This window comes from Lepidothrix coronata, unplaced genomic scaffold, assembly GCF_001604755.1.
Source record: "Lepidothrix coronata isolate B3197 unplaced genomic scaffold, Lepidothrix_coronata-1.0 Scaffold41, whole genome shotgun sequence".
Classification (NCBI taxonomy): Eukaryota; Metazoa; Chordata; class Aves; order Passeriformes; family Pipridae; genus Lepidothrix; species Lepidothrix coronata.
In genome coordinates this window covers 3,937,815-3,952,749 of record NW_016690221.1, presented here as the reverse complement: position 1 = coordinate 3,952,749, position 14,935 = coordinate 3,937,815, and the positions used below count along the sequence as shown (strand labels likewise).

Below are 14,935 nucleotides of genomic sequence, written 5' to 3'. Positions count from 1 at the left end.
AAAATCATTTAACAAACACACGTTATGCATCAGGTACAAAAGAGGAAGGTCACACTCAAAAGGCAGCTGTAGTGTTTTTATTGACTTCAGAATTCCGTCCAAGTGCAGAACATAAATACAAAGCCCAGAAAGGACTCACACACTACAGCAGGCCTGAGGTGGAACAAGATTAAAATGACACCCGTATGAGGAGCACAGGCTCACTTAAGCAGCTTCATCACAGAGCTGAAAGGTGCCAGGTTCTCACAGGACTTCATCCACTTCTGCACGTTGGCGGGGGCGGTGTTGGCAGTGCCCGTGTGCTGCAGGGCACACCAGGCCACCACGTCTGCCACCGACAGCTCGCTGCCCACCAGCCACGAGCTCTTGCCCAGGGCAGCGTTCATGGAGCGCAGCACTGCTCCCCTCTCCTTGCTGCTGCCTTCCTGCAGCTGGAAGATGGCTGTGTCCACCCAGCTGTCGATCAGGGTTGAGGTAACTGCGTTGTACTTGGGGCCAAACAGGGAAAAGAGGAAGCGAGCGATGTTCCCCTCTCCTTCTATCGGGCACATTGTTTGGATGCTGAACTTCATCTGGGGCTTTGGAACTGAAATGAACACAAGGAAAAAAAAAAGTTAAATAGAATGGCAATTCCAAGAGGTATTTTACTTGTGATGCCAATAACATTGTTAACATCATGAGCCCGATGAACAATTTTCAGCCTTCTAGGATAAAGAGATCACTTCTTGAAAACTTGAGCCAAATCTCCCACTTAATTGCTATTCTAGCTACCTTATTTGTAGAAAGTGAAAAACACAAAAATATCCTGTGGGTACAAACAACCCTGTCAATGCCATGTGCATATGAACAGCTGTAACTACAAACCAGAATCTTCCTCTGTGCCATCACTGTTCACAGCCAGGAAAAGAGAGCAAAAATGTTACCTGCACTACATATCCACCTCGTGTCAGCACAAAGACACCAAGGCATCTGGTGGCAAGGTTTTACAGCACAAGTTTCATTTTCTCACCTACTGTAAAATATTGGTCTACAAATTTCATTCTTACCATCCTTCCAAATCAGAGTAAAACCCAACTGATACTCGTGACGTGGCTGCTTCTTAGTCTGATCTCCAAAGCATTTCAGGAGGTTTTCTGGCACACTTTTCACTGATGAATGTGTGTGGACAGCTGATAATATTTTGTATCGTTCACAAAGCAGACTATGTAGCACTAACAAGGACAGTGGAGGTTGGGAAGGATTTGCATTGATGACAACATCTTTCAGGGCACCATAATCCTGAATGGAAAGTAAAACATTCAGCAAAGCCACATTCCAGATCATACTTCTAAGTAGTGCTTTCATTTGACACCAAAATGTACATAGCCATGCATGTGTATATCAAATTGTAATGATATTCAAGTAAACCAATTCAAGTTTGGACATTTAAAACTTGTTTGAACCTTTAAACATCTTTCTTCCTCAACACATAATTCAAGGACATGGCTGAGGTAAATTCTAGTCCAATCTGAAGCCAAAGTTAAAACTCCCAGTTTAGTAACAAACAAGAAACCAGCTGTTGTAATGTCAAAATTAACAGTTCTAGCTTGCAATTATATCCAAATGAGCACATATAGGATTACTACTTATAAATGTTTGTATCTATAATCTAGATGCCCAAAATGAAATGGCAGTTGTAGGTTATCTGAGTGTCCCAGGTTTTAATGCCAGCCTTCCAGCCCTGAAAACTGAGTGTTGAAAAAGCACCTACCAATGTACCTGCCCAACCAAACTCACCTTTCCAAGCATCAAATCTAAATCTGCTCCATTTGTTGTCAAAGGAGAGAATTCATCAGTTTGAATGATATTTGTTACATCAAAGTCAGCATCTGGGGTTTGTATCATCTTTGAGAGCCCATCCACAGCACTCTTCAGTTCATACAACCGCTTGAGAATCTCTTCCTGGCGGGACTCGAGTGCTTGAAGTGATGGGTCAACCTCTTCCTAGAGGAGAGAGAAAAACAAGGCCACATAAATGTTCACTCAGCTCAGTGTCAAAATCATCCATGGCTCACTTGACAAGAAGTTCTGAAAGACTTCAAGCACATTCAAATAACCAGAACATCGCCAATGTCACGGGCTTGCATCTCTTTTCTTTTGTCAGTATGCCTGTGGTATGATGGGTTACTTAATCTCTGAAATCCTCCTGCTTAACATATTTTTAAAGCATTAACTACAGAAAACTCCATAACATGGTAAAAATCAGACCACAAACACAGAACTTAAAAGCTGGCAGTGAAGTGCTGAATGAAAACTGAAAAAAGCAAGTTTAAGTTAGCATGTCAGGTTCTCTTCAGCCCAGAAGAGCAGATGGGTAAGTTTGTGCTCAGGCTGCCAAACAAGGAAACTTCTGACAATTCAGGCAGTTAATAAAAGTAAAAAACTCTGAATGGTGTATGAAATCACTTTATGTAGTCATTCTTTGTTTCAGAGAATATAGAGAAAAAAAAGACCACGGGCTTTGTTACATATCAATACCAATACAGCTTATTGTTATCTCAATTACATTAGAAACCTCTTACCTTACAACCTCCTTTAAAAGACGAAAAATGTATTCCTGTGGGAGGTTTTAAGTCTACAAACTTAGATTAACGTTCAAGAAAAATCTTTATATAATCCATTTCTAAGCGTCCTGAATAAGGATTATGAAACCCAACCTATAATGCAAACTACTACTTTCAGCCTAACAGACAGATAGCAAATATGGTATCCAAGTAGAATCTTTATACCCACTTAACACAACAGTCTCAAAGACAAGATAAGGAAAGACCTCTTAAGTGACCATTATTTAACTAGTACACAATTTCCTGAAGTAAAAACCACTGAAAAGAGACAGGTAGGTAATAGTTTGCTGTTGGAATGGGAAGGCATCTTAGTAATCGTTCCTGTGAAGTTCTGCCCAAGTCTGCTCGTGCTCAGTATCTCCACCCGGGGGAGGGCACAGCAAGTCCTCGCTGAAAACATGTGATGCCATCGAGCTAAAACCGGGCACGAGCGGCCGGGGAGAATTCAGAGCATTCCTGGCACTGGAAAGAGGCTTTGATCAGCTAGACCGATGTATGGCAGGATTTCGCATGTTTTCCTTATTTAAGAAAGAAGCAGCTGAAACTCGAAATGGAGGGTGTGGAGTTGGGTGAAGAAACGGGGCAGAGCCAGCGGAGCGATGATGCAGCAGAGGAAGGAGGCCGGACCGCCGGGCGGGCAGGGAGCAGGGCACGGCCATCGGGCACAGAAACCCAGACGGGGACGCGAGAGCCCAGAAAAGCCAAGCTGACAGCCATCGAAAGCTTTAAAAACATTACAGAGAAGCTCCTGAAATCGCCGAGCTTATTTAACCCCGGGACGAGTCGCTGGCGGCGGGGAGCCGGCGCCGCAGGGCCGAGCAGCGCGGGCCGCGGCCCGAGCACGTCCTTCCACGCGTCCCCCCGGCGCTCCCCCGCTCGTTACCTGCGGGGCGGCGGTGCCGGGGGCGCGGTGCAGGTTGGGCAGGCGGTACATGCAGGTGGGCAGGTGCCCCGGCGGCAGCTCCGCGCTGTGCAGCGGCCGCACCTTGTACATCGTGCGCATGGCGGCCCCCGCCCGCCCCGCGCCCGCGCGCCCGCCGCCGGCCCGCCCACCCCCGCGCCCATTGGGCCGTAAGGGACGGTACCGCCTTACTGACACGCGCGGAGACCAATAGAACGCCGGTTCTCCCCCACGCCTTTTCGCCATTGGCCAGCGTGGCGCGGCTGAGCGGGTCCCCACAGGGCGGCGGGCGGGGCTGAGCCCGCGGGATCGCGGAGTGGGGCCCTGTGGGGCGGGTGGGCTGTGACCCGGCGGGGACGGAGCCTGAGGGGAGCGGGGCGCGTCCCGTCCCGTCGGGATCCCGATGGAGGCGGCTGAGCTCTGGTGAGTGCCTATCCCGGGCCCTGCCTCGGAACCCCCCGCCCGGGCCGCTTCTGTCCCCTCACGGCAGCCGCGCTCCCCGCACGGTTCCGGCACCCCCCGGTTCCCGCCTCCCCTCGCTCGCGGAAACCTGAGGGGGTTTGGGTGCGGCCCCCCCGGGTAGCGGTGTTTGCCCTCCCTGCTCCCCTCGCCCGAGGCACCAGCACTTCACCGCCGTGTGTTCCCGTCCCTCTCCCAGCCCGCCGCCCGCCGGAGCCATCCGGCCCATCGACCGCAAGTCTGTCCATCGGATCTGCTCGGGACAGGTGGTGCTGAACCTCGGCATTGCCGTCAAAGAGCTGGTGGAGAATAGCTTGGATGCCGGAGCGACCAACATCGGTAACTCTTCATCGAATTTCAAAATTTTTCATAGGCTTCTAAAGTACGTCTTTTTCCTCAAAGCAGAGCGTGTGTTAGCAAATCTGGGCAAATACTGTGCGGGCCAAGCGTGTTTGCAGTGATTTCACAGGTCAGATTAATAAAACATTTTGATTCCCAAGATTCAGCTGCATTCCTAGAATCACGTGAGTTTGTGTTATTTAACTTGTAGCCCCTTGGCCACTCGGTAAGGTGTGTGGCCTGTGCAGCAGCGGTGACCAGGCTCTGCCAGCCTTGGGCTCACACAGGGTTAAGGCAGGGCTGCAGTTTCCAGAGCTCTCAGGATGGTGGCTGGGATAATTGGGAAAACTTCTGTTCTGGCAGAAGTTCAGTGAAGCTGAATACCTGCAAATACAGGCTGGTTTGCACTACATTGCCCTAGCTTTTGTCAGCTGTCAGGATTATTTTTTTTATTATTATTATTGTTCAAGTTTGACATGAAAAACTGTTATTTGATAAATTTCCTTCAGGTACAGAATTTATACTGAATATCATCATCATACCAAATTAAAATACTCTGTGACTCAATTTTGTAGATATAAAACTTAAAGATCATGGAGCAGAACTGATAGAGGTCTCGGATAATGGAGATGGAGTGGAAGAGGAAAACTTTGAAGGCTTGAGTAAGTTAAAATTTTTTTATAATTTATATTTGGACATTTTGAAAGCAAATTTTAGTAAGAAAGCATCTTTATCAAAACAAATTTCCAAAATTTAATCTTATTTAATGGATACTTGGCTTTTACATAATGTGTGTGTGACCTGCAAGGCTTGAGCAAAACTAGACTGGACTTCTATAGTCCTCTTGTGGTTATAGTTCTTGTAGCTCAGAAATAGTGTCTGGTTTGATTGCTTTTTTAAATGGCACAAATAACAGAAATAATCACAGAGGAGAAAATCTTATAAATGTTCATTTAGATTCATTCATGTTGAATCATCAGTCATTGTTGAAGGAGTTGAGCTTGATGGAAGTGACTGCCTTGGAGCGGTGAATTATGAACTGGAGTTTTTGTTGGAGGTGAACTGACATTGTGTTGATTGTCAGATTTTGCATTTGCTGGTTTTAAATTGCACAGAGTGGAAGCAGAAGCAATACTGTGTGATGAATCTAACTAGCCACCGCAACAGAAATCATATTTCTTTCTTCATGTAACAACTGGGCTGTGAGGATGGCATAACAGGTATATCTGAGGATTTTAAAGAGATCTTGTTTGTAGCAAAAAGGGAAAGGAAGCAGTATTTTGTCTTTAATCATTATGTAAAACACAATGAATAATACAGAAGATTTTTTGCTTCTTGACATGGATGCAAAAGTTACTTGCATAGACCAGTGTCACTTTGAAATGAGATATCTATTTGAAATATCCTTTTCCAGCTCTGAAACATCATACATCAAAGATACAAGATTTTTCTGATCTGATACATGTTGAAACATTTGGGTTTCGAGGTGAAGCTTTGAGTTCGCTGTGTGCATTAAGGTAATTATTATTATTTACTGTTAGTAGAAAGTTACTATATACACAAAACCAACAAAACTCACCTTTTAAGTTTACCGATATTGATAAAACGAGGCTTTGGAAACTTCCAGTTCTTTAGTGTTAGGTCAATTTTGAGCAGTAAGTTGCATGACATCCTGAGTCCTTTCCAACCAAAATTATTCTGTGATTCTCAGCATCTGAAATTACTTTATGATTCTAAGCACCTAACTGGTCATTTTACATACAAAATGTAAGTATGTAGGTCTTTACAGGATGGATCTGTGTACTTACATGAGTGTTTGATCCTCTGATGTAAAGCTCTGTCATATCTAAGTGCTGTTTGCTCTCTGTGACTCATTAAACCTGTACTTAAATTCTTCTCAGACCAACTATACCTTTTAAATCAGTTTTTGTCCACAGCGCTGTGCATCAAGAATGTCCTGCAGGTATCTATCAAAAACAGACTTTAACTTTGCATTTTTATAAGAGAGGATACATTTTATATGAAAGGGATACAAATAAAAATGTTTGTGTGGTAGCAAGGAAAACATTCCACTACTCTGAAGAGCAGGTTTTTAGTTGCATGTGTTAGTTTTCATTGAATGAATAGTATTGCTGTAGTTTTTGTGCCTGATTGTCATGAGGAATAGATAACACAGGCTCAGTGAATGATTCTCTTGCCTCTTTCCTTCCATTAGTGATGTTACCATTTTCACCCGTCATAAGTCAGCAAAGGTTGGGACTCGTTTGGTGTTTGATCACAATGGTAAAATTACTCAGAGAACTCCTTTCCCCCGCCAGCAAGGCACAACTGTGAGTGTGCAGCAGCTGTTTTCCACCTTACCTGTGCGGCATAAAGAGTTCCAGAGAAACATTAAAAAGGTATGCTCAGAAATTCTGAACCCAAAGGAGTGTCACACCCCAGAATTTATTTCCTGCTGAATGAAATTCAGTTCTCTGCAGAATACATTGATTATGTCTGAGTATTTCATGCCTGTCTTAAATCTGAATCAAATAAGAAAAGAGTCTCCTTGTCTGCTTTTTCTCCTGTTTGGCAGTAACTGGGCTTAGAGGTGCATTCAAAATTTTCAGATTTTGGAAATGATCCGTATCATCATCACTTCTGTGTATTTCAAAATCAGAGACTGCTGTGTCGTGGCTAAATATCAGTCTTGTAAACATGCTGTTTGGTTTTTAAAGCATAATTTTTCACATATAGATATATATATTTTTAAATTTACTTTGTAAAGGTTTTAAAAATTATCAAACTCCCCCCCCCTTTTTGTGCTACTTGCAAATACTGAATGCTTTGTTTATGCATCTGTGCTTTAAGAAGAGACGTTTCATATAAATATGACTTTTCTGGTTTTCTCTGATAGGAATATGCAAAAATGGTCCAGCTGTTGCAGGCGTACTGCATTGTTTCCAAAGGAGTGCGGATTAACTGCACTAATCAAGTGGGCCAAGGGAGGAAAAGCTGTGTGATATCCACTGCTGGAAGTCCTAGTTTAAAGGAAAACATTGGAGCAGTATTTGGACAAAAACAGGTATCAGTTTTGTTATTGAAAAGAGAGACAATGTAGCTGTATAGAGAGATTTGTATTATCTAATAAGCCGAGGGTTGTGGGAACCCTTTAAAACCGGGAGAGGTTGGAGCAAGTGTTGATTTGTAGCGAACCCTACAGGCTGAAAAAGGAGAAACATCGCAGCCTCCACAGATTCTCCTGGATTCCAGAGTCTGCTCAGAGATGTTTTGATGGAAGAGAATGATTTAGGAGATGGGATTACTGCTTAATATCTCTCTGAAGCCAATTTTAAGAGCTGTTGTCCCAGCAAATGGTCTGTAGGTCACAAGAACAAGCAATTTAAAAAATCCTAAAAATGGTGTAGACTTTGATGCCTTCTAGGTAATAGCTATAAAAATAATTGTTATCCTCTAGATGAAAGCAAAGATGAAAAAGAGCTTAAAAACATCCTTCCCACAACTGTGTATTACAACCATCAGAAATATTGAGTGGTTGACAGCTGCTGGTTGTTGATAAGCACTTTTTCCCTCCACAAGTGCCCATGCAGAGTTTTCAAAGCCTGTTCATGCTGGGGCTGAAAGACAAGATGGAAGATGTAACTTTGTCTTGCCACATGGCAACAAGCACAGCTGAAAATTGAGTGTTATCTGAATGGAATGTTTAGCTTATAGCCTGCTTTTATAGTGCCAAATACTTAATTTAAAATCAGTAGAAGGTGCTCTAATGACAGAAAAATCATAGTGGCATGACTGGGAAAATGTTTGTGGTAAACAATGCTATTCTTAGGGAGCTTGTGATTCAAATAATACATATTTTCTAATAGTTTAATTGTTCTTTCAAAATAACCTTCTGTTACTGTTTTTGCTTTGTCTTTTTTCATAAAACATGATTAGGTCATATGTGTGGAGCTGGAGAGTCCAAACTGTCAATCATTTTGTTGTTCTGTCTATGTACATTTTAAAGCCAGGGTCTGTGAAGGAACTGAGGCCAAGGTTGTGATATCAGAGGATGAGAACAGCTGTTCATTCAGGCATTGTTCTGTTTCTCAGTGAGCAGTGCAACTGTCCTCTAGTAGGTTTGGGTATTTTAAGTGTTTGATTTGGTCAGCAAAACCCCACCATTTTATCAAATAAATTTTAAGGCTAATAAGTAACAATAAAATAGAAGGGAAAATCTGTGCAGATTAGATGTTTCAGCTCTTTTTTTTTTTTTTAAGTTGCAGAGCCTTATTCCTTTTGTTCAGCTCCCTCCTAGTGAAGCTGTTTGTGAAGAATATGGACTCAACACTGCTGACATGCCACCAAATCTGTACAGGTAATTAGGAAAGTACAACCCACTGTGGCTGGTGACATTTTACCATAAACTAATATTTAAAAAAAAAAAAAAGAAAGTGTGGTGGTCAATAGTATTAAAGTAACTAGGAAGAGCATAGTAAATACTGGTGTACAGTTTGGAAAGACCATCACTTGATTTAAAAAGGTAGTTCATGACCAAGTTGTTGGGAAGAACAAAACTGCTATTCCTTATGTCCTAATTAGTTCTATATTATTTCAGTCTCCTGAATGCCAGCTATGTCAGTGCTCTGAGTAATTGGATGTGGATGAATTGTATCTGTGTTTATGCTTGTGTTTCTTCAGTGGCATTACTGAGAAATGGTATGAGATGAATGTGGATCCGTTTGTGGAAGCAAATTACCCTTTACTTTCTTGAAGTGTACTTTCTTTATCTCTCACTATACCTGAGATTGGGCAGATACTGATGCATCTGTTTGCCAATGACAGTTCACAGCTGACCTCTCGTCTGCTCTAAGAGCAGAAAAATTACAAATGCTACTTTTTATGAAACCAGAGCAAGCTACTTTTCAATTGTCTGATGCCTTTTTGGAGCTGAACAATTAGCCTTTGTCAGATAAGGAATTGGGAGAGGAAATACTTATAGACATATTTACTGATGCTGTGTAATAGTTTTTCTCTAAGACCCTTCTAAAATACTTTTCTTTTGCTTTTCTCCTCCATTTTACCTGACCCTTCTATGATTGTTATCCAACAGACTCACAGGCTTCATTTCTCGCTGTGATCACGGGGTTGGAAGGAGTACAACAGACAGACAGTTTTTCTTTATCAACCAACGCCCCTGTGACCCAGCAAAGGTGAGGGTTTCATTTTTCCAGCATTACCATCACTAACTGGTTCAATTTGCTCTGAAAACCTCAGGATTTCAGTATGCTATATGAGTAGCTCATATATGTGTTTGTGGCTTGATGGTGCAAGTTCTTATGTCTCAGGTTTTTGTTGTCATTGTGTCCGTTTGTCCAAACCAAAGCTCAATCACACAATATAAGATTTAGAGCATTAATTGGTTTGAAGAGACTTAAATAACATATACTGGTGGGAAATAGATGATAGTATTGAAGTTTTTGTTTTTTCATCTTTTCTGCAGGTTGTCAAGATTGTGAATGAAGTTTATCACTTACACAATAAACACCAGTACCCATTTGTTGTCCTTAACATTGGGGTAGATTCTGGTAAGTTATGAATAGTTTTCCTTAATTTCAGTAAATTTATTATTCAATGAAATTTTTATTTAGAGAATATTGTAGCTTTCATCTGCATGACTTCCTGCACTTTGGGGATTTTTTATCCACAGTTGGTGAGGGAGTGATAGGGTCTAGCAGTGGTTCCACTATTTTCCCCCTCCTCTTTTTCTATACTCAAAAGTAGCTTCTTATCTTAAAAAATGAAAAAAAGGCAATCTTAAAGTTAGCCTAAGTACAAGAAAACTTGTATCCTGTTTTTGTTTGCTGGAATGTTGAGACAGTTGCAGACAAAACAGCAAACAAACCAGAAGATAATTCTTTCCAGTAATATTTCATTTTATTTGTTAAGTGGTTATTTTTCCTTTTTTTTCTTTTCCAGAGTGTGTTGACATTAATGTAACTCCCGACAAAAGGCAGATTTTACTTCAGGAGGAGAAGTTTTTATTAGCAATTCTAAAAACTTCTCTGATGCAAATGTTTGGCAGTGATGTTAACAAACTGAATGTCAATCAGAAGCTTCTGGACATTGCAGGTAGGACAGTGTGGAAGTTTTGTGTGTTATATATGGTAGAGAATTGAAGATGGAAATATGTGGTTTTAAAAACTCAAAGAATACATGAAAAAAGTTAATAAATAAATAAAAATAAAGGAGAACCCTAAGTTATTAAGTGATTGTTAGGGAAATGACACATGAAAGCACAGCATGATTTACAGTCAACTTTGTGAGAAAAAAATTAACACAAAATTAATTGATAATGCTTGAAAGATTTCTCCCAAGATATTGGAAGAGATCTGTGTTTCCTTTACTTAAATGTCCTTGAGAAAGAATAGTTAAGGGCTCATAAATAAAATCTGAAAATTGAGTATGAGTTTATTGGATTTTAACTCAGATTCTTTTATGATATCTAAGAAAGTGATGATTCTCTTGTGACTGTACAGTCTTTCAAAATTGCTTTTCTGTGTTAACACCACCTCATCCTCCTCCTTTCATTCAACAGAACCCCTTCTAATTTTCTTTTTTACTGATGTATAGAATCAGTTTTAGCCTGATTCTTACTGTTATTTTAAATTAATCTTTAGTAAAATACATGTTGGAGTGACAGTTTGCGAGGTTGAAGTCCTGTAATAACCTGCAGATCCCATATTACAAGTGCCTATTGTGTCAGCTCCCTAACACTTTGCCAATGGAATTTTATAATGACCATTAAAGTGTAAGAGCAATTCACTTTTCATTGTCACTCAGTCATTGAACTCCTTTGATAATATAAATAAATGTGCTGATGGGACTGATTGCTGTTCCAGTTTAAAAGGAGACTATAAATTCATTCTCACTAGTGCCATTAAGTGTCTCCAAGATGTAGCTGCTTTTCTGTTTGATATTAATGCATTTCAGCCCCATACTCATTGTCTGAAGCTTAAGGGCTCCTTTGAGCAGTTTGCTATTTTTCTACCTCTTTTCATTCCCTTTACTAAAGCACATCATTTAATTCACGTTTCCAGCTAACTTAAAATCTTGAAATATTCTTTATTCTGATTTTTATCAGGCAATTTGAAGAAGACACTTCCTGAAGAGACAGAAAAGCCTCAGGTAGAAATGCTGTCTCACTCTGAGACTGAAAGTCCAAGCAGTGAAGGCAAAAGAACAATGACTCTTGCTGGATTAAGGGAGTCCTTCTCTCTCCATCAAACACCAGAGTGTAATTTTCGAAGCCCTAAAAAGGTAAAACAGCTGCACAGTTCCCCCAGACAAAAGTTACTTGATACCACTGTGAGTACTGGAAAGACTCAAAAAGCTGTGTTCACTAAGGAGCCTGGGGGTTGTCATAAGGTGGACTCAAAGGTGTCAATTCTGAGCAAATACTTGAGAAAATTAGAAGATAACTCAGATTCTGGATTCTGTAGCATTTCTGAGTCAGATGCTGGATGTAGTACACCAGAGGCTGGGAGCTGCATCAATAGTGAAAGTGCAATTAATTCTGAAGAAGAATTCTGTAGCACAGAAGAACAACTTCAAAGTGAATGTCTTAAAACTGCTGGATGCAGTAAGAAATCACTGGACTGTGATGGTCAGGTCTTGGGCACTGAACCTAAGTCAGATCAAGAGAACGACAGGACTGACCAAAGTAAGTTCTCTCAAGAAGCCAATAGTTCTTCTCCAAGAGTAAAACGTTTTAAAAGCAGAAACTTTAAAAGCAAAGCAGAGGATTTGGAGGCAGGTAAATACCCTGAAGTGAAGAACACTTCTGCTGATGTACTGGTGAAAGTTAAAAAGAAAATTGTGCCTCTTGAATTCTCCATGAAGGTTTTGGCAGAAAAGGTCAGAAAGGTAATACAGCAACAACAGAAAAGGACAGAAACAGAAAATTACAGAAGATTTAAAGCAAAAATTAGTCCTGGGGACAATAAAGTAGCAGAAGATGAATTAAGAAAAGAAATCAGGTATTTTCACTTTCTTAACACATTTTGTTCATCAGTTAATAAAATGAGCTAAGGAAAAATGTAAATTCTGTCTTTGGGAGCAGGCAGGGGGCTTGCAGGTACCTGTTAGCTTTGGGTCTGTGTTTTATTAAATGTCATTAAAATGTCTATTTGATGAGTTATTTTACTGACAGAGCAGCTATTTGAACTAAGTGCAAACAGAATGTGGAAAAGGCACTAAAAAGGCCACAAACATTATAGATTTGGCTTGGGTCAGCCTTGTAAACTGCAGTGCAGTCAGAGAAATACCAAATTTCATGACAGATAAGAACAATCTGAAAAGACTGTACAGCTATAGTCCTCCTCGTGTGAATGTGAAATGTGGTGAGATATGGCTGGAAAAATAAGTTACATTCAGGTGGTCACTGGACAGTAAAAGTCTGTGATTTGTTAATATTTGGATTTAAAGAATGTCATAGGAAAGTCTTGTAATTGTGAAAAGGAGGCAGGTTAAGGCAACTGCCTTCAAAACCATGATGCCATCCTCAGTATTGTTCACTTTGCTGTAGTGCCTGTTTCTAATTTGATTATCGCAAATGGGAGAATCCTGAACGAGTCCTGTCTTAATGATGGATTGTGTTCTGCCAGATATGGCCTCATCAGTCAGTGGCAGATCCCAGATAACTCTACTTTTCCACATTTATATCCCAATTAAATGTGATTTTTTTTTTAATGTGAAGTGTGTTCTGCACAAGCTTTACAGTTTAACATGAAAACTGAAGAGGTGTAATTTATAATCTCTATGTTTTTTGTATACAGTAAAGAAATGTTTGCAAAAATGGAAATCATTGGCCAGTTCAATTTAGGGTTTATAATAACAAAGTTGAATTCTGATCTTTTCATAATTGACCAACACGCTACTGATGAGAAATACAACTTTGAGATGTTGCAACAACACACTGTCCTCCAAGGTCAGAAGCTGATAGTGTAAGTATTTCCAGTGTTATAACAATAACATTTTCTAAGCTTAATTCAGTGTTTCAGAAGGATAACTGATTATGCAGCATTTCACACATTCAGAACACTTGAGACTAAAGTTGGTTTTGTATTCAGTGTTTCAAAGAGTCAATCCTCACATGAAAAATAAATTCCCTGGATGCAGCTGTAGCTGTGCAGCAAGGAAGGGTCAGAGATCTCACTGTGGCCTTACATGGCAACCCCCAGTTTGTTAAGCATCCAGTGAGGATACAGGAGACTGTTCCTGCACAAGGAATGCTGGCAACGGACTTAATTCTGTTGAGTAACACTTGGAAGTAACTGTTCGGTAGTGAGATTTTTTTTTTTAACAAAGCAGAGGGAAATGTTTCAATAGAGAGCTCTGTATTAGTATCTCTAGATTGCTTCTGAAGCCTGTCTTAAGTGCTCTGCACTGTGTACCTATGCAATACCATCTTTTTCTCTCTCTTTCAGGCCTCAGAATCTCAATTTAACAGCGGTAAATGAAACTGTATTGATTGAAAACCTGGAAATATTCAAAAAAAATGGGTTTGATTTTGTCATAGATGAAAATGGTGAGTTTGGACCAGTTTCAAAGTAGTTTTTTCTCTCAAGAAAAAGTAATTTCCTGTATTGCTCTGTATCTTTATTATCATTGCAAATCTTTCAGCTCCTGTAACTCAAAGAGTTAAATTGGTATCGTTGCCAACAAGCAAAAACTGGATTTTTGGTCCCCAAGACATCGATGAGCTGATCTTCATGTTGAGTGACTGCCCTGGAGTCATGTGCAGGCCCTCCAGGGTCAGACAGATGTTTGCTTCTCGAGCTTGCAGAAAGTCTGTAAGTACTGCAATTGATGCTTGGTTTCAAATAAATGCCAGATTTTCTGATGTATTGTAGGTGGCTCTCTCTGTATATGCATTGCAGGGGAAGTTTATTTACTGTTGAGTGTCAGCAGCTGATATCCTTTGTTCTGTTCCTCATGTTTTTATCTAGTGGAACTTGGGAAACATCTCTGGTAGTTTTTTATTGTGTTCCAAACTAGTGCACTTATGAACACTGTGTTAGGTGTATTTTGTCTTCTGATCCTCCGGTAGGTTTTTTTGCTTTAAATGCCTTGCACGGAACTTGCTGCAGTAGCTGAAGTACTGCTCTGGTGTGTGTCAGCTGTCAGTGTGGAGGAAGGAAATAATAATTTATTTTTTCTCCTTTCCTTGCAGGTGATGATTGGAACTGCACTGAATGTGCAGGAAATGAGAAAACTGATCACCCATATGGGTGAGATTGAGCATCCCTGGAACTGCCCCCATGGAAGGCCTACTATGAGACACATAGTCAGTTTAGACATGATTTCACCAGAATAAGTCAGTTCCTGCTTATTAACATTGTTCATTTTAATTCTTGGTGGTATTTTGAGCTTTTACCATGACTCTTTTATTTTAAGTAAAAGGATTTTAGCCAGTTTTCAAAGTTGGAAACAATAGCACTTGAAGGCATTCAGCAGGGTTTCTTTGTTATTCCTCTCAAGTCAGCAATACTGGAACTCATGTGTAAATAACTTTTACTGAAGTTTACTTATGTGTATTACTTATTTGTGCAGCAATCAAAACTTTCATAAAATAAATATAGATGTTTATATA

General features: G+C 40.5%; 2 protein-coding genes across 2 annotated transcripts; one reads left to right on the top strand and one right to left on the bottom strand.

The window, feature by feature from the left end:
* Positions 1–61: 61 nt before the first annotated feature.
* Positions 62–3,624, bottom strand: AIMP2 (aminoacyl tRNA synthetase complex interacting multifunctional protein 2). The gene is made up of 4 exons (XM_017813435.1): positions 3,487–3,624; positions 1,777–1,983; positions 1,047–1,278; positions 62–586 (listed from the first exon to the last, which is right to left on the bottom strand). Exons 1-4 carry the CDS (start codon positions 3,604–3,606, stop codon positions 201–203), a joined length of 945 nt encoding a protein of 314 aa, XP_017668924.1. The 5' UTR covers positions 3,607–3,624; the 3' UTR covers positions 62–200.
* A 188-nt stretch (positions 3,625–3,812) lies between these two features.
* Positions 3,813–14,931, top strand: PMS2 (PMS1 homolog 2, mismatch repair system component). Its single transcript, XM_017813431.1, has 15 exons — positions 3,813–3,927; positions 4,163–4,302; positions 4,878–4,964; positions 5,717–5,819; positions 6,518–6,701; positions 7,199–7,366; positions 8,562–8,659; positions 9,395–9,494; positions 9,785–9,869; positions 10,261–10,413; positions 11,426–12,320; positions 13,119–13,286; positions 13,770–13,870; positions 13,966–14,135; positions 14,516–14,931. The coding sequence occupies exons 1-15, from the start codon at positions 3,908–3,910 to the stop codon at positions 14,657–14,659; spliced, it is 2,616 nt and encodes an 871-aa protein (XP_017668920.1). The 5' UTR covers positions 3,813–3,907; the 3' UTR covers positions 14,660–14,931.
* The last annotated feature ends 4 nt before the right edge of the window (positions 14,932–14,935 follow it).

Excerpts from the sequence above, each read along its gene's own strand:
- AIMP2 (XM_017813435.1), bottom strand. The coding sequence starts at position 3,606 with ATGCGCACGATGTACAAGGTGCGGCCGCTGCACAGCGCGGAGCTGCCG. Across the intron at positions 1,984-3,486 it reads CCGGCACCGCCGCCCCGCAG|GAAGAGGTTGACCCATCACT; the intron begins GTAACGAGCGGG and ends TCTCTCCTCTAG. Across the intron at positions 587-1,046 it reads TACTCTGATTTGGAAGGATG|TTCCAAAGCCCCAGATGAAG; the intron begins GTAAGAATGAAA and ends TGTTCATTTCAG.
- PMS2 (XM_017813431.1), top strand. The coding sequence starts at position 3,908 with ATGGAGGCGGCTGAGCTCTG. Across the intron at positions 9,870-10,260 it reads TAACATTGGGGTAGATTCTG|AGTGTGTTGACATTAATGTA; the intron begins GTAAGTTATGAA and ends TTTCTTTTCCAG. Across the intron at positions 14,136-14,515 it reads CTCGAGCTTGCAGAAAGTCT|GTGATGATTGGAACTGCACT; the intron begins GTAAGTACTGCA and ends CTTTCCTTGCAG.